Here is an 18,713-nt window from a genome sequence, read left to right as displayed (position 1 = left end):
TATTCTAAATGGCACTAATACTCACTATATATGTGAGGTTTACATAGACATCGATGCACCCTGTGATGTTTCTATGTCTTTTTTTCCAGGCAAAGTCATCAATGTGCGTTGCTGGTATTGTAAGAAACACTAGAGAGGTACAATACCCAACCCAAAGGTTTTGACAAAACGATTAAACAGATTGATGGAAATCTTTAGGTCTTAAAAGATTACAACTCCCAACCTTCGCTATCTCTGCTGACTCATTCGGACCTGAGCCGGCACCTGGCGGCTGTTGGAAGCGTTGATTGGGTCAGCCCTCGAAACAACGCCCACCACTAATGAGAACGGGCTTCGATTGGAGTAAAACGCATTCCAATCATGCTGAGAGGTTCGTTCTCCAAACGCACACGTGTGTATTAGGAGTTTGAAAGGTTGTTATGGAATGTCACTGGGCTTGTCAAGCAGCGTTACGATTATATTTGGAGGCCGTAACTCAGAGTAAAGCTGAATGGACAGGTTACATTCTTTGGATTTGATCCGGTTGTTCAGTAATCTTGCTCACGTGCTCAGTAATCTAGATCATTAAAAATAAAAGTGATTATCCTCACATCAATAGTATAATACAGTAATACATATAAGGCTCAATGATTTGTGTATCGACAATATATCAATAAGTGAAAAGCCATGGTTAGAACTATGAACGACTGGGAAACGAGTTTTGTTATAGTGTCGTCTGTGCCTTTACTTTGAAAACCCCTGTCAGCTGGCCGCGGCGCTTCCTGTCTTCCTACGGTGTAGCGTCGCGGCCACTCTGCCCCTTGCTATGCGCGTACGAGATCCGCTGAACCTGTTACCCTCATGACGATGGGAGACGTTATATGTGAAGAATTGGAGGATCTAGTACACTTCTCGGTCCACGATTTGCCCGGTCGCGGATATGCCGTCATGGAGGAGATCCGACGGCAGGGGAAGCTGTGTGACGTGACGCTCAAGGTAACCACAGATAGAAGAACTAGTAGAACCTGAAGGCTAGTTAGCTAGCCACCAGTTTACACCCTGTCTAACACACAAGCTAATGACGCGGACTCACCAGCTCGTACATAATCACCAGTCGTGCAGGCTTTTCATTGAATTAACGCTAAGGTGTTACGGGGTTACCACGGTAACCAGGGGGCTTGTCATGTGGAAGATAAAGTATGAGATCAACCTGAAGGGGATAAGTGTCAAACTGGTCACATTGTAGTGGGTAGCCAGCACATCCCTCAGTTCCACCTATGCGTTAATTATTCACTGTCATTACGCACGGTAATTTATTATTAAATTGTCATTTTACAGGAACCGGGCTATTCATAATAACCAGGAAACGGAAACGACTGGAATGTAATTTGTATAAATGAATGAGTCTAAATTTCCTGTCAGCTGAGTGGACAAAGTACCCTTTCAACACTTATTGTGGAGCTCGTGTTGAGCAAGACGACACCCACTCTTCCCTGGTTACTTCACTAAAGATGGGCAGTGGTGACCAAACTCTAACCTAGTAACGTTAACTTCCCTAAAGATGACCCGAACAGGATGCACTGGGTTCACTTTCACTGGACCATTATTGGTCAACAGCAGTACGTTCGTACACACATTGGCAAATTATTGAGCACACAATTCGCTTTATTAATTGACATTGTTGACACAGTATATTATCATTCGTCAAAAGAAGACGTCATGAGGAAACACAGGTGGAATACCTCTCTGATAGTTGGGTGTTACCTGCCTGGAATGGAAAGCTCTACTGCTGACCTACATATTATTATAATCAGGATTATGCTAGATTAAATCAATGGTTTATCTGGGGGGAGGGGGGGATTTAACATCAAGCAGCTCTACCGTGTGTCACATAATCAATGTCAACCAACCAATATGGATGTGTGGTTTTATCCATAAAGTTAGGTGTCCACTGATATTCTTTTCCTCATATAAATACAGCATGGGAGGGAATTATGTTATTGACTCATGAAAAGTGTCAATTTCTCCATTCAATTTTGATGAGATCTAATGATGCAATACAACAAATATCGGCAGACAACTACATTGGTTGTCATTTTTTCCATTGCAGCCCTTGCATGGGCATTAGTACATCCGGTTCTGCATTAACTACATTGAGTAGTCCATGCTTTGTACCGGCGGTCGGCCATTTCCATGCCATCCGCACTAGGCAGACGGCATGGAACTGACGTCAGTCTGTCCTCCGGCAGGTTGGGGATCACAAGTTCAGTGCCCACCGGATCGTCCTGGCGGCGTCCATACCCTACTTCCACGCCATGTTCACCAACGACATGGTGGAGTGCAAACAGGACGAGATCGTCATGCAGGGCATGGACCCCAGGTGAGCCCAGGCACACTATACACTCACTGTATGCTCATGTACTGTAGGCAGCTCCCAGTGCCCACCAGAAGAAGACTGGTTGTACTGGGCAGCTCCCATTGTCCACCTGTAGAAGACTGTGGTTGGACTTGGCAGCTTGCCAGTGTCCACCAGTAAAAGCCTGTGATTGTACTGGGTAGCTCCCAGTGTCCACCAGTAGAAGCCTGTGATTGTACTGGGTAGCTCCCAGTGTCCCGCAGGAGAAGACTGTTGTTGTACTAGGCATCTCCCATTTTACATTAGTAGAAGACTGTGGTTGTACTGGCCAGCTCCCTCGGTCCACCGTTAGAATAAGTCTGTGGTTTTACTGGCCAGCTCCCAATGTCCACCAGTAGAAAACGTACTGGTTGAATTATAAACGTTGCTATTCTCTCCCCAGTGCACTAGAGTCTCTTATAAACTTTGCATACAACGGCCACGTGGCCATCGACCAGCAGAACGTCCAGTGCCTGCTGATAGGTGCCAGCTTCCTGCAGCTCCAGAACGTGAAGGACGCCTGCTGCTCCTTCCTCCAGGAGAGGTGAGCAGGTAAAGCAGGCTACTTTAGCCTGCGTTCGACATCCGGTTTCACATCACAATCATCTGTCATTGTTTTCAAATGCCCTCCGTTTTCATGCATACCATACAACATGAGTTTCCAAGTGTCTTTTGAACAGTTTTGTTGAAGGAAATTCCGCTTTAGTTTAGGATTCACGGGATAGTACACAATATCTGAACAGCAACTTTGGGGTGTTTTAATGTCTGCACCTTTGCTGAGTCAAATTCCACTTGTCTCCTTGTATGAGGAAAAACGTACTCAGATTAAGAGCTACCTGTTATGGGGGGAGCGATAGCTGCTGGACCCAAGAGCAGAACACAGAGGCAGGACAGGAGTTGGAGTGAAGGTGAACAGGTTTATTTGTTGTAATCAGGAGTGAGGCAGGTTGGACAGTGGTGCGCATCAGGCTGGAGTGAGTGCAGCAGGCAGGCGGGTGGTGTTGATCCAAAAACTACAAGCAAAAGAGAACAAAGGTGAGGCACAAGATCAGCAGGAGAAATATAGGCTAGGAAGTGTGGATACTAGAGCCAGGTACGAATATCTACCACGGTATATTGAAGTACGATCTGGCGACGACTGCAGGGAAACCAGGTGTATTTGAAGGGGAGTTGATGCAGGCCCGGTGTGAGCAGTTGAGTGGCAGGCAAAGCCCGGAGACAGACAGGGGTGTGGCTGACACTGGAGGAGAACACAGCATAACAGCTGTGGCTATGACACTACCGCTGCAAAAATTCTAACATACCATGTATTAAATTTTCTGATGTAAAGGACTCTCATTAGGACAGATACGTTGATGGTATTCTCTACATTGTCCGTATGGTCACTGTTACACAATACTAAAATTACAATACTATCATTCCATACTGCCCGACCAATGTTTTTTATCAGCTTTAACAGAGAAGCCTTCAGTCCTCAGCTGTGATCCACCTTCACCTTCTCCTCCTTTGCTTCCGAAGGCTCCACCCCAAGAACTGCCTGGGGGTGCGGCAGTTTGCCGAGACCATGATGTGCACAACGCTGTACGACTCGGCCAACTGCTTCGTCCACCAGCACTTTGTGGAGGTGTCCCTGTCGGAGGAGTTCCTGAGCCTGCGGGGGGAAGAGCTGGTGGAGCTGGTGGGCTGCGATGAGCTTAACATCAAGGCGGAGGAGCAGGTGGGGTCAGGGGTCAAAGGTCAGAAAAATATATGAAATATCTTTAGCTCTCATTTGGGTCCGAACTTAACGTGTGTGTGTGTGTGTGTGTGTGTGTGTGTGTGTGTGTGTGTGTGTGTGTGTGTGTGTGTGTGTGTGTGTGTGTGTGTGTGTGTGTGTGTGTGTGTGTGTGTGTGTGTGTGTGTGTGTGTGTGTGTGTGTGTGTACCCGCCCTGCCCCCCCCAGGTGTTTGAGGCGGTCCTGGCCTGGGTCCGGCATGACCCAAAGGAACGGGAGGTGCTGCTGCCAGAGCTCCTGTCGAAGATCCGTCTTCCACTGTGCCGACCGCAGTTCCTAGCAGACCGCGTCCAGCAGGAGGAGCTGGTGCGATGCTGTCATAAATGTCGGTGAGTGACGTCGCCGTGTGAGGATTCACTTCCCCGTACCAAATAGGATTAGAGTTCATGTGATCATCTGCATATAAGTTCTAAATGCAGGTAATTTCCTGGTGAAAGGATGGTGTCGTGGCCAGGGTGTTTCAGCTCCCAGACCAAAGTGATTGGGTTCGATTCACATGTCCCTATAGGTCCATATACCCTACCCTATCCCCCCCTGACTACCTGTAGGAATCCTCGAGCAAGACGGCAAACATCGATAGTTTTGGAAAAAGCGTCATTACAGAATAGTAGGTCAAATGGCGTCTAGATTTTCTGCGATTTGGTAAAAAATGTCTAACTGTTATCGGCTTTTGAGATCTTAGGTTTTGATAAGAACCCGTCTGACGTGTGTTAACGTGGGACTGACGGTGTTCGTCCGGCGCTGTGCTTCCTGTTTCCTCCAGAGACCTGGTGGACGAAGCCAAAGACTTTCATCTCATGCCCAATCGCCGGCCCCATCTGCCGGCCTTCAAGACGCGCCCGCGCTGCTGCACCTCCATCACGGGCCTCATCTACGCCGTGGGAGGCCTCAACAGCTCTGGTACGACCCGGCCTTTGCTGGCCGCAGCACTGCCCTGTCGTCCGTGAAGCCTCACATGTAGTGGTGTGTCTTTGATCCATCAGTAAACCATCTGTTATAAAACACAGCTGTTTGATCTAGTGTAAAGCTTTCAATGCAGTATATTGATGGATCATGGACAAACTGTTATAGAACATGGCTGTTTTATCCTCACATGGTATATTGATGGATGACAGACTATCTGTTGGTCATGTACATAGATATTCTATGTACATGACCAACAGATTGTCTGTAGTTCTTGCTCTTAAACACATGCATTTCCCTTATGGGATTAAGAAACCAGTGTTTTCTATTAAATGTAATTTTGTTTATCAGTTAAACAGTTAATCTTTAATTGAACTAAATTGGGAGTTTAAACTACACATTTAACATATCAGCCAATAATGAGTGAATTGCCTCAACTATTTCAAATCAATAAATCACTTAAGCTGAAGACATGATGAGTTCTGTGGCTCCTCTTCGTTCAGGGGACTCGTTAAACATCGCTGAGGTCTTTGACCCTATTGGAAACTTCTGGGAGCGATGCCAGCCAATGAAAACGTCGCGGAGCCGAGTGGGCGTGGCTGTTGTCAACGGGCTGCTGTACGCCATTGGGGGATTCGATGGCCAATCACGGCTCAGCACGGTGGAGGTCTATAACCCGGAGACGGACACATGGGCGCGGGTGTCCAGTATGAACAGCCAGCGCAGGTCGGTAGAAACACGCCTCAGGGAGAACTTCAGTCAGGGTGCTAGATACTGTCGACGGGTTCAAAGAAATGGGCAAGAGTTGGGCTGTTCCTTTTTTCCTGCACACTCGTGTTGTCCATCTGGTGAAAAATATAGATAGGCCTTGTTTTCTGATTTGAATTTGATATATCAAGATGTATCTGAAGACCTTTTGAGTCAACTTCTATTTGTTATCTTGGTTACTAGCAGTTGAAGTCAAGCAGTCATTCCGTTTGAGTCAACTCGACTTTAACTGCTAGTTTCTAACTAGCAGTTGAGTTTGAATTGACTCAAAAGGTCACAATGTCTGTTCATTCCAAGAAAGAGTACAGTTGAGCGTGAACACGAGGACAAAAAACATGCCTCATACAGACCATGCGTTGTAAAGCAAGAGGTACTTGTGGTTTCCCCCCACTCACTCTCTCTTTCTCTCTCCAGTGCCATGGGAACCGTGGTGATTGACGGACACATTTACGTGTGCGGGGGCTACGACGGCAAGTCTTCCCTGAACTCAGTGGAGTGCTACTCTCCAGAAACAGACCGGTAAGTACCACTTACCGGCGACACTCTCCCAGGACAAACCTTTTGACTCAGCACGGGTAGTCCGAGATAAGTCACCAAACGGGGAAATACCAGGGAACCGTTTCGAAAGCGATGAAGAAGAAGCCCAGGCAATGTCCCTTGAACAAACACGTGAGAGTATTTAAGTACATAAATGAGAACGCAATGAACATGACACCGCTGTAGAAAACCGTCACACGCAGCCTTCACGTTCTAGAGATCTCTTCATTCACCTGAACTGTGACCTTTTACACTGTAACCATGACAACCATGTCATTGGAGATGTTTTGTTGTTGTTGTCTGTCAGGTGGACGGTCGTCACGGAGATGAGCGCTTGTCGGAGCGCTGCGGGCGTCACCGTGTTCGACGGGCGGATATTCGTCTCAGGCGGCCATGACGGACTGCAGATCTTCAACACGGTCTGTTTGGATGATGTGAATGTTTTGATACAGACAGACAGTGCTGCTACAATACTGCAGTGCTAACACCATAGCACCAGCATTATGTTAACACAACCAACTGTGTGTTATTATTACGTCCAAAAAGCTGCTATTTGTTAAGATGCACAGTTCTCCAATTTGAGATCACAGACCAGGGCAGTGTCGTTCAGGTTTGATGCCCGGCAGGTCATTTGCATCGCTGTTCATTTGCATTGTCCTCTTCCCAGTGCAGCCGCACCCATAGCTTAGCTCCTCTTTCCCGGCTCCATTCAAAATGAATGGAAGCCTGTCGCTGTTTTGTCTCCCGGTGTCCCCTCCAGTTTCAATGAGCTGCGGTTCCTTCTGCCCGTCTGCAGGTGGAGTTCTACAACCACCACACGGACTGCTGGCACCCGGTATCGGCCATGATCAACAAGCGCTGTCGCCACGGCGCCGCCGCCCTGGGCAGCCACATGTACGTCGCCGGCGGTTACGACGGCTCGGGCTTCCTCAGCGGGGCGGAGGTGTACAGCGCTGCCGCCGGCCAGTGGAGCCACCTGGTGGCCATGAACACGCGGCGCAGCCGGGTGTCGCTGGTGGCCACATGCGGCCGCCTGTACGCCGTGGGCGGCTACGACGGTCAGTCCAACCTGAACTCGGTGGAGACGTTCAACGCAGACACCAACCACTGGGCCTTCCTGGCGCCCATGGCGTGGCACGAGGGCGGAGTCGGCGTGGGATGCGTGCCACTTCACCCTGCCTAGCTCCGCCCTTCCCCTCCCTTTCTCCTCCGTCTCCGACGACGACTAGACCTCCCATCTCCCCCCCCCCCCCCCCCCCCACTCACTCATCATCTCAGCCACTGGCACACGGAGAGCCGGCGGAGACGTGTACAAACTGTCGATCCACAAACATGTAATGTCTCCATGGCGATCTGAGTAGGTACTCGCTGGCCGGTCGATGCCCTCGCTGAGGGCACAACGCCAGCCCTTCAGAGACCTTCCTGGTTAGGAAGCAGTTGGGTAGAACTGTGGGATTCTTGTTAAGATCTTTAGTGGCCTTTTGTGGGACTAGTTGGTGTTCTGCATATGTTTGACTGTAATTATTGATTTTACATTTTGACTGTATTGACCGGAATAGTAAGAGACTGTTTTTTGGGAAATGAAAGGAGACTTGAATAGGGTGAACTGCTTTGAATCCGTTTTTAAACAGTCACGTCCTTATTGGAAACCTGCCTCTGAATCTATTTATTTAATCTCTCCACACTTGTCAACACAGAACCAAGGGATCGATCTCACCTCTGTTGAGCTGTGTTTTTAGAAACGCCCACTGCACTGTGGATGTCCAATAGGACAGCGGGCCTGTGCTGAGCTCCTTCCTGTCATGTGCCTCTTAAACCGCGCATAAAAGTTACAATATTTAAACTGTTTACACCCTGCTTCAGCGATCAGTTGATATATCTGAAAATAATTCACTCACTTTCGAAAGAAGCATTTTGTAACGGCTAAATGGTAGTTAAAAAAGTTATAATTTTTATTTCAGCATTTGTTCTGACATCCCATAATAGTTTCATCTCAGTCATTTCAGACGACCCAAAGTGCAATTACAGTACAATTTGGTATTTTGAACTTTCTATTTATTTTTCATTGCATTTACAATTTTCATTCTTAACCTAATTATAAGGAAAGGAACAGTGCATTCGGTTATTATTCCATCAAAGGAAAAAATATAAACCATGTATTTCAGAGTTCAAAGGTCATAAGGTAAAAATGAAACGGTAAACCTGTACATTTTTTTTTAAATATAGCAAGTACATTTTAGATGTTGGTACATGCCACTTAACACGAGGTCCACTTAACACAAGGTCCCAACCAGAACTGCTGGGATATTCTGTCGGATAACGGTCCACTATTTAATCAAGATGCTGGGGCTGTTGGTTTCTGGATTTCACAGCAGAACTTGTATACCAGGTGGTGGTTCTCGTCTTGATGTCTGGGGGGGTCTCTACTGTGCTGGGCTGGCCTTGGAGATGTGGGTTGTTTTTGTTGCGTCTTGGGTCTCACAGGGAGTGGCTGAGGTCCTGTCGGGAGGTTTTTGTTATTCATTACAGATTCCCTGTACCCAGGTACAGGGAACCTAACCTCATTCACACATTTATTTTATTTTTTTCAAAATATAAAATCCAGTTTTGTCACAAACAGACCAAAACCTCGGCCCCATCTGTGGTTTTAGGCTACGTTACAATATTACAGAAAAACAGATGTAAGAAATAAAATGTACAAACTTTATTTTACAGAACCGCCACTCTGGCTAAGTTCTGTAGGGCCAGCTTACCGTCGGTCAAGCTAACCACCGTTCTAGCTAACTGCATGTCTCACGTGGCGTGGCAGGGCTGGTAGCGTCTCTCCTCCCAGTCCAGGATGCCGTGGTAGGCGCCGATCTCCTGCTCCAGGCGAGTCTTGTTGCTCATCAGCGTATCGTAGTCGCGGCGCTGCTGGTCGATGTCGCCGCGCACCTCATTCAGCTCCGCCTCCAGCTTGGTGACCACGGAGCCCAGGTTCTGCAGCTCGATGTCGTGCCAGTGCCTGGCGTCGCTCAGCGAGTTCTCCAGTCCTCGTTTCTGTAGAAAACACAGATTCAGACTTCAAGAGCTCCAAACTAATGTCATTACATTGCATTCATTTAGCTGTCGCTTTTATCCAAATAGACTTGCAATAAGGTATGAAGAGCATTTTGCTGAACGATGCCTTGGCCTAAATGTAGGTTATATGTTGATTCATTGTTTTGTGTTTTCTTTTTAATTATATACATCTAATTTAAACCAAATACATTGCACTTGTTGGCTAGAGAGACAAACACTGTGTTATGTGTTTTGTCAGTTCAATTCCTCAATGCATGAACTAATAAATTGAGTCTCTCCTCAGGGACAGCTCCATCAGGCAGAGCCAAGAACCCATCATTTCCACGTTAATAATTCATATAAATGTTGATAATCTATTTTTTACATCGTAAACCAAAAACATTTGGTGTATCCTGGGCCAGCATCACCTCCACAGGTGGGTCATGGCATGGGTAGCCCTTGTTTATTGTTTGTACAGTGAATGTAAGTTCTCGGGAGTGTGTCCGGGTGTGCTGTACTCACCAGGGCTCTGATGGACTCAGTCTCGGCCTGGAGAGACTGGATCTTGCAGCCCGACTCTGAACACTGGGTCTTCAGGCCCTCCATCTCTTCCTGTCCGCGACTCATCTTACCGCCCAGACCGTCTTCCTGCTGAAAAAAATATTATATTATGGTAGGTCTAACTACTCTTCTGTTATAGCATAATAGTGACTCGTCTGTATCCTGTATTAGTAGTCTGTACCCTATATACTAGCTAGTAATCTGTACCTTGTAAATTACTAGTCTGTATTCTATGTTGTGGTCTGTATGTATTCTAGGTAGTAGTCTGTATCCTGTATTCTAGGTATTAGTCTGTAATGTATCCTTTTTTCTAGGGAGTAGTCTGTACCTCGTATTCCAGGTAATAGTCTGTATCCTGTATTCTAGGTAGTAGTCTGTACCTCGTATTCCAGGTAATAGTCTGTATCCTGTATTCTAGGTAGTAGTCTGTACCTCGTATTCCAGGTAATAGTCTGTATCCTGTATTCTAGGAAGTAGTCTGTACCTCGTATTCCAGGTAATAGTCTGTATCCTGTATTCTATGAAGTAGTCTGTACCTTGTATTCCAGGTAATAGTCTGTATCCTGTATTCTAGGAAGTAGTCTGTACCTTGTATTCCAGGTAGTTGTCGGTCTCAGCACGGTTCCTCTCGATGACCTTCTCCCAGTGGGACCTGATGTAGGCCAGGATCTGGTCCAGGTTGGTCTGGATCGGTGCCTCTGACTCGTCCACATCGAGGCCGGCCATCTGGTGGTACAGAACCCTGACGTCCTGCAGACACGGGATCAGAGGACTGGATCAGGGAGCACGTGGGGTCATCCAGACTGACACATGGCACGAAGGCGCCTCCTTGACCACCTGTAGTCGAGGATGTCTACAGGTAGTCTGCATACAGCAGTACTCGAACCAAGAACCTTTTAGCTGGGATTCAAACCCCCTAACCACTAGACTACCCTTCTCCTCTAAGATCCTGTTTGTATGGCTATGCTATACATATTATATGCATATATATGATATAGTGGTTGTAATTCTTGCAGTTACATTGAACTGACAATCATTTGTCAGTTGCTTCCAACCAACACCTACTGTAGTTAATCAACTAACTAGGTGTCGGTTACTATAAGAGAGTGGCGCTTCAAACGCGTGTTGGGAAAGAATCTTCTAGTACTGCGACATCAACTCGTCGTCCAAGGAAAAATCCTTAAACAAATGACTTAACTCGCAGCATACAACCCTGGGTCGATGTCGTCAACCGTCCCGCTTCCCCGGGGGGTTGTGGACGCACCTCCTCGTGGTTCTGCTCAAGGTCCTGGATCTCGGCTCTCATGTTCTCCATCTGCTTCTCCAGGTCAGCCTGGGTCTCGCGGGCGTCCTCCATCACCTTGTAGAGAGAGCTGATCTCCTCCTCCACAGCCTTCCTGAAGGGCTGCTCGTTGTCATACCTGGACACATGCATGCACACACGGGCACACATGCAAGTGCACACACATACACACACACATGCATACACATGGGCACGTATTGGTACACACAGGCACACATGCATGCACACACATGCACAAGGGCACACATGCATGCGCAAACACGTGCACACATGCATGTGCACACATGTGCACACATGAATGCACGTCCCCGGCACGTACACACAAATGCACATGGGTATATGTGCATGCACACACATGCACGTGTGTACAGACAGACATAACAAAGATAAGTGAAAATGAAAATAAGGTTTTGTCTAAAGAAAAAGACACCAGTGGAGTTGTTTGTGTTTCTGATTAAATCTACTTTGAACCGCTTCCTTTTTCAGACATTACCCAATCGAGTTGGAGACTTAATTTCCTCTTGTACAACATCTTGCTTGCTCGGAAAAGGACAACCATAATAATAACAACATCACTGACGTTACAGCTGACCGATGTGATTGAGACACCTCAATTCTGTTTCAGAGGAAGACCAGACTGGAGGTCTGTTAGAAGTGCTGGGAGGGACCCATAGCTTAAAACTGTTGGAGGTGGAATAGTGGGTTCAAGTTCTGTAACGAGTCCACAGGGGAACCGTTCCATGAGACGCTCATCTCACCTGTCTTTGAAGTCCTCAGCGCTGGCCTGGACGTTCTCCGTCTGCAGCATCAGCCTGGCGTTGTCCAGAAAGGCCTCACTCACCTGAGGAGACAGAGAGCCTGCTCAGCACCTGTCTCTCCAGTCCGGAGGTCACTGCAGAGACAGCTTTAAGGGAATGTTTTATACACACAAAGTCCTTTCTACCTGTCTCTCGCTTTCTCTTTCCTTCCTTTCTCCGTATACCTGTCTGTCTCTCTTACCTTTTTGTAAACATCAACCTGTTTCCAGCATGTCTCCCTCTCTTGTCTTGTCTCTCCCTCCTGCCTGTTTCTCTGCTCCCTGTCTGTAAATCGATCTACCTGTCTCTCTCTCCTACCTGTCTCTCTGCTCCCTGTTTGCACATTTACCTACCTGAGTCTCTCCGCCCCTGGTCTGTTCATCTATCTACCTGTCTCTCACCACTATCTGTCTCTCTGCTCCCTGTTTGCACTCTTCTCCATGTCTGTTCATTCACCTACCTGTCTCTCTGCTCCCTGTCTCTTCATCTATCTACCTGTGTCTCTCTCCTACCTGTCTCTCTGCCCGCTGTCCCTTCATTCACCTACCCGTCTCTCTCTCCTACCTGTCTGTAGACGTCCTCCCAGTCCCTCCTGAGGGCTCCCCAGGACCCTGCGCTGGAGGCCTTGCGGTCCAGGCCCAGTCGGATCTGCTCCTCCAGCTGCTGGTTCAGCTGCTCCAGGGCCCGCACCTTGTCCCGGTACTCCATCAGGCAGCCGTTGAGGCCCTGCGAGGCCCCGGCGTGGGCACGCTCGCTAGCTCGAGGCACAACGGCCACGGCGCTGCTCCGCATGCCCTGCAGGAACACACTGCTGATGCCCAGGGCGCGGCGCGAGACTCGGGTCCCCAGGCCGGAGGAGGCCACGCCCATGTAGGGCACGCTGCCGACAAACACCCCCCGGGGGGCCGTGGTTCCGCCGGCCGCGAAGCCCATCCTGCCGGCAGCGGCGGCGGTGGTGGTGGCAGTGCCGGTCGGGGCGCCGGGGGAGGAGGGCTGCCCCAGGAAGGAGGATCGTCGTCGAGGAAGAGGCATGGTGTGGTGAGGCTGGAGGTTGTGGTGAAGAAGCTGCAACGACCTTTGTTGTAAACAGCCAGAGAGCTGTGGCCCCGGGCCCTTTATGGTCCCCAGGCCTTCTGGAAAGCGGCTGCTCTTTGTTCTGCAGGGGGTGTTGATGAGCTGGGTGGACGTGCTGGGCCTTCTAGCGGCTGCAGGGGCCTTTGTGTTGTGGGAGAGCTGCCTCAGCACTGAGGCTCTGTCAGGAAGGCTCCATGACGCAGAAGAACCAAGAGCCTCTTTCATACCAGCCCTCTGTACCTCCACCACCACCACATGGAGACACAGATGTGTACACACACACACACACACACACATGTATGCATGTATGTATAATAAGTATCAACTCAGATTGCGTGTGTGTGTGTGTGTGTGTGTGTGTGTGTGTGTGTGTGTGTGTGTGTGTGTGTGTGTGTGTGTGTGTGTGTGTGCGTGTGCGTGTGTGCGCGCGCGTGTGTGCGTGTGAGCACAGTAGCACGCACCCAAGTGTCTACAAAGGGTTGACGCACTCATCCAGTAGCGGGTCATAAGAAAGAGAAAAAAGAAAAAGTGAAAACGTGTGAAACGTTTGAAAACATCTGATGAATTTCCCTAACTCTTTGCATGCAGTCACGAGGTGTTGCGTGACGGCTGTCTCTGTGAAACAGACGTGTCTATTTCCCCACCACATTAGTCGGCTAGTCACGCTATCCGTGAACTCTACGCCTAACAACAGTTGAAAGCGGAAGTTGAAGAATGATAAACAACTATGTGGTTGATTGTGATATTTTTCATAGTTAAAAAATTCACCTTTATTTATTATTATTATTAATAATAATAATAATAATAATAATAATAATAAAATTGACTTATATAGCGCTTTTCTAAGACTCAAAGAAAAACATGATATTATATTTACAAGATGATCGTACCAAATGCTTCCTCATAAGGATAGCGTTATTGAGGGGGTGTTGTAAATAACAGAAGAAGCAGAAAACAGAAAATACTAGCACACTATTTAAATCACTAAGGCCCGAACGATGCTGTCAGATGATGGGCAGCCCAATGCCAGCCAATCAGCTGACTGGGAACACGCTTCTCATGGTTACTGCGCGTGGGCCGAATGCACTCGCGCTGAACGTGTGGTCCCTACAGGAAGTGGTTGAAAAGGGACATTGTTTGCGAACAGACGCGCAAACCGTGTTCCTAGGGCCACACACTGCCCCTGAGGAACACCACATTGACCTGCTCGCAGACCAAAGTCTTCCCTTTTTTGGTGTCGGTGTGATGGAGCGTCATAGAAACACACTAGTCAACCGCCACCCTTATCACCATAACAACCGTCCAGGCAAGGCGACGTCTAGATTATACCTACACAGACACGAAGTTATTAAAATATCACCATCTACAAGTTTATATCCACCCCAGGTCACGCTGCCGCCTCCAAATTACATAGTTTCACCCAGAGCACCTGTGGAGCTGGGCTTGGTCGGTGTCCACTGTCAATGTTGAAGATACATAATATAACAATATGCTGGAGATACATAATATAATATGCTAGAGATAGATAATAGAATATGTTCAAGATAGATAAGATAATATGCTGAAGATACATAATATAATGTGTTGAAGATACATAATAGAATATGTTGAAGATACAGAATAGGCCTATGTTGAAGATAGATCAAATAACACAGAAGTGAATAACGATCATAGATCATTGAAGATGACATCAGCATGAGCAAGATAGAATATAGAATATGTCGAAGATAAATTATATGTTTTTAAGATGTTGACGAGAATATGAAAAAAGAAATAGGAGAATAGCATAAGAAGATAATGGAAAATGGTCTAGAAAAGGTCTGGGTTCAAACCCAAATCACCCCTTCTACCTAACAGGCATCCTTGAGCAAGATGCCTAGCCCCCTCCGTGCTGCTTACAGACCCTGTGAGTCCCCTAGGGGCCTAAATCACAGTTGTGAAACTGCACAGTCTGGAGGGTGGCAGTTAGCGTGAGATATTTCTACTTTGACTTCCACCCATGACGTCACTAGAGTTTATCATCTCAGTTCCCGCCCCCGTCTGCTCTCAGACTTCTCTAAGTCAGCGACAGGAGTATCACACATGCCAGCTCAGCTAAAACGTAAGTGTGCCCTTTATATATATATATATATATATATATATAGGCTATAAAGATCAATATAATGCAATACTAATGTTTTGGTCCAACTTTACTGTCATTATGCATGTGCTTATTCACTCATACTCTGCATGAAAGCCTAATCAAGGACATTGTTAAGAGGATGCACTTTGTGACTGTTAATTGAATTTGTTTTGTAAAGCAGAAAAATCAAAATATCTTTGGATATCACCCCTCACTCCGAGCTTGTTCACGTCTTTCTTCAAAGATGACATCAACTGCTGAAATGAGCACTGATTGGGCGATCCAGGTAGGAAACCATATGACTTCTTATTGATACCCCTTAGTATTGAGTAAATGCTTGCAAAGAGGGGTCACTTTTTAAATTCAAATGGAGGGGTTAGGCTCTAGATGACTATTGATAGATTGCAAGCCTTGGGAATCTAACCCAGCACTTAGTAGTATTTTTTTTCTTCAAGGAGTTACTAGCCACTACACTAACCTGTCCCAGTACTCCACTCTTTACCATCATATTATCTCTTTGTCCGGATTATTTTAAACAACAGTCTGTGTTATTCCTGTTTCCTCAGGATCCCTCTACTCTGGACTATGCATCCACGGTGACATCAACCATGGACTATGAGTCCATGGTTACTCCAACAGACGGAGACTATGATTACTCAGAGTTGTACTGTGACCGCTCCGCCGCCAGAGCCTTTAGAACCCAGTACGAACCCCCCCTCTACTGGACCATCGCCGTGGTGGGGGGGCTGGGCAACCTGATGGTCGTGTGGACCTTCCTGCACCTCCGCCAGCGCCTGAAGACCATGACAGATGTGTACCTGCTGAACCTGGCAGTGGCTGACCTGCTCTTCCTGGGCACGCTGCCGCTCTGGGCCACAGAGGCTGCCCAGGGTTGGACCTTCGGTTTGGGCCTCTGCAGGGTAAACTCGGCCCTGTACAAGATCAACCTGTTCAGCAGCACGATGCTGCTCACCTGCATCAGCGCAGACCGCTATGTGGTGATCGTAAAGACGACCAGTGCCCAGAACTCCAAGAGCCAGCGGCTCTGCTACAGCAAGCTGGTTTGCGGTGCCGTGTGGCTGCTGGCTCTGCTCCTGGCCCTCCCAGAGTTTATCTTCTCAAGCATCAAGAAAGATGAGGACACAGAGTACTGCAGGATGGTGTTCCCTGGAGGTAATGGGAACAGAACCAAGATCCTGGTGCTGGCTCTCCAGATCATTATGGGTTTCTGCCTGCCCTTCCTCATCATGGTGTTCTGTTACTCCATGATCGTCTACACTCTGCTGAAGGCCCGCAACTTTGGCAAGCACAAGGCCATGCGTGTCATCCTGGTGGTGGTAGCGGTGTTTATCTTCTCCAAGCTGCCGTACAACTGCAGCCTGATGCTGGAGGCCACGCTGGCCAACAACGTGACCATGGCCAACTGCGACCAGATCAAGCGCCTTGACATCACGGGGCAGGTGCTGAAGAGCCTGGCCTACGCGCATGCGTGCATCAATCCCTTCCTCTACGCCTTCGTGGGGGTGCGGTTCCAGAAGGACATGGTGAGGGTTCTCCAGGCATACCGATGTTGGCCGTCCACGCGTCCACTCAGTAACCTCAGCAATAAAGCCCCTCTATCGCGGGCATCCATGCTATCGGACCCGGACAACACCCACACTCTGTCGCTGTAATCCCGTCCAGCACAGCCCCCTTCTCTCTTGACCTCCAGGCCAACAGACTCTATTCAGTGACAGGGCTGGCTTCTCTGGTAAAGGTTAACAGTGACACTGTTGTTTGTGTGACTTTGGACATGGTCAACTGGGGACAGATGAATAGAGGAACCTCTGGTCATGCTTGGTTTAGTTGTGACCTCATTGTGGTTCTCGGAGTCTCGAGTGAATTAGGCTCATTGTGTAAATAATGCATATGACATGAAAACATAAAATGGTCTATATACTGTATTATATAAAAGTGTCTGCTAAATTCCAATATGTAAATGTACGCATGAATGTAGGATGTGTCAAGACGTATCCCATAATATGTGAATCTTGCCGCTTGTACACCACCAAGCCAAACAAAACCAAAGCTTTGTTGCATCAAAAATTGTTTGATGATATGAAATTAAAATATTTTTTTAAAAGGTGACACGATTCCATATTCTTCAATGGTACTGCCTTGTTTAAAAACAAACACAATTCATCCTTATCCCAAGGTGGAATTGACCTTAAGGCAGGGCTGGAGCTCTGCGGTCCAGACTGGTCTAGGGGGGAGGACTATGGTCCAGACTGGGGTCTAGGGGGGAGGAATACGGTCCAGACTGTGGTCTATGGCCGAGGTCTACGGCCCAGACTGTGGTCTAGGGTGGAAGTCTACCTCCACAGCTCTACGGTCCAGACTGTGGTCTAGGGTCAAAGGCTACCTAAGACAACACAGGGTTAACTTGTTGTGGCTGGTGGCATGTCTGCTGAGCTGTGGCGTGGCGCGGTGTGCTCAGACCTGGAGGAGACAAAACCACACAGTAACCCACTTCCTGTTACAGAAATCAGACTGTTTACAACACGACTGCTACACAAAACACACACACACACACACGCACGCACACACGCACACGAACACACACACTTATAGATATAGAGATAGAGAGATGTATAGATAGATTATTTTCATATCCTATATCCATTCCGTCATTTTGAGGCCCCAGAACGGCCCCCGGGGGTACATTATGTGTTTAGTTTCCATTTGAATTTGCAGAAACTAGGAGCTAAGAGTGAGAGGTGTTGTTTTTCTTACACTCTGGTCCATAACACCTGCGGTCACACAGGTGTTTTGAAGATAAGTTTTCCTTTCACAGTTAAGTCGCACACTTGTATGCCAAACACACACATATTTTAACACATCAAATGTGTAAAGACACACTCACACACATTTAACAGTCAATTTTACATACAGAATTTACTTTTATCAAAAAATAGATTATTGACGCAAACTGCCATTTATGGATGTAAGGTAATAACCCGTCAACTATTACTGTCTCGACTGCACTGCCACCCTGTGGCGACCATAAATACCACAGTAGGACCTAGTTCCACCTCACAACGGGCAGGTTATTTCGAGCAGTTTAGTTTCAATACCTCGAGCTTTAATAGCAAGTATTACATTTTGTTAAAACGTTAAAGAAATGGAATTTCGCGAAAAATGTAAAACGTTTTTTTTCTCCATATTATTGTTTTGAGTGCTCGATTATTTTCTGCTTGATTTTAAATTGGCTGCACCAGCACCGAAAGACGTGCGCGATCCAAATAACTTATAAATTACCCATCAATCCATGGTTGGACTCTATGAAAAACACATTCGCCAACCGCTCCCAGTCAACCACCATACTATAATCATACTATTATAAACACTCCTCGATTATTTGTTTGTATTTGGAATAAATTCAATGTTTGGCGGTTAAATTACAAAAAAGCAAAGACAACAAG

The 18,713-nt window shown here is 47.3% G+C and overlaps 3 protein-coding genes across 4 annotated transcripts; 2 read left to right on the top strand and 1 right to left on the bottom strand.

Moving 5' to 3' along the window:
- Positions 1 to 819: 819 nt before the first annotated feature.
- klhl18 (kelch-like family member 18) lies at positions 820 to 8,165 on the top strand. The gene is made up of 10 exons (XM_084481538.1): positions 820 to 975; positions 2,229 to 2,359; positions 2,778 to 2,918; positions 3,893 to 4,091; positions 4,317 to 4,477; positions 4,912 to 5,048; positions 5,555 to 5,777; positions 6,234 to 6,338; positions 6,664 to 6,775; positions 7,153 to 8,165. The coding sequence occupies exons 1-10, from the start codon at positions 841 to 843 to the stop codon at positions 7,537 to 7,539; spliced, it is 1,731 nt and encodes a 576-aa protein (XP_084337664.1). The 5' UTR covers positions 820 to 840; the 3' UTR covers positions 7,540 to 8,165.
- Positions 8,166 to 8,691: 526 nt separating this feature from the next.
- Positions 8,692 to 13,140, bottom strand: bfsp2 (beaded filament structural protein 2, phakinin). The gene is made up of 7 exons (XM_084480430.1): positions 12,621 to 13,140; positions 12,018 to 12,100; positions 11,221 to 11,377; positions 10,545 to 10,706; positions 9,918 to 10,046; positions 9,154 to 9,395; positions 8,692 to 8,855 (listed from the first exon to the last, which is right to left on the bottom strand). The coding sequence occupies exons 1-7, from the start codon at positions 13,086 to 13,088 to the stop codon at positions 8,780 to 8,782; spliced, it is 1,317 nt and encodes a 438-aa protein (XP_084336556.1). The 5' UTR covers positions 13,089 to 13,140; the 3' UTR covers positions 8,692 to 8,779.
- Positions 13,141 to 15,198: 2,058 nt separating this feature from the next.
- ccr9a (chemokine (C-C motif) receptor 9a) lies at positions 15,199 to 17,304 on the top strand. 2 transcript variants are annotated; one of them, XM_084480417.1, is made up of 3 exons: positions 15,199 to 15,231; positions 15,434 to 15,538; positions 15,819 to 17,304. In XM_084480417.1, the coding sequence occupies exons 2-3, from the start codon at positions 15,497 to 15,499 to the stop codon at positions 16,923 to 16,925; spliced, it is 1,149 nt and encodes a 382-aa protein (XP_084336543.1). In that variant the 5' UTR covers positions 15,199 to 15,231; positions 15,434 to 15,496; the 3' UTR covers positions 16,926 to 17,304. The 2 variants fall into 2 exon arrangements, with proteins under 2 accessions (XP_084336543.1, XP_084336544.1); XM_084480418.1 differs by having other exon boundaries at positions 15,201 to 15,231; positions 15,431 to 15,538.
- The last annotated feature ends 1,409 nt before the right edge of the window (positions 17,305 to 18,713 follow it).

Source organism: Micromesistius poutassou (genome assembly GCF_964030765.1).
Source record: "Micromesistius poutassou genome assembly, chromosome: 16".
NCBI classification, from domain to species: domain Eukaryota; kingdom Metazoa; phylum Chordata; class Actinopteri; order Gadiformes; family Gadidae; genus Micromesistius; species Micromesistius poutassou.
The sequence above is the reverse complement of the archived record's forward strand: the minus strand, read 5'-3'. Positions and strand labels throughout refer to the sequence as shown.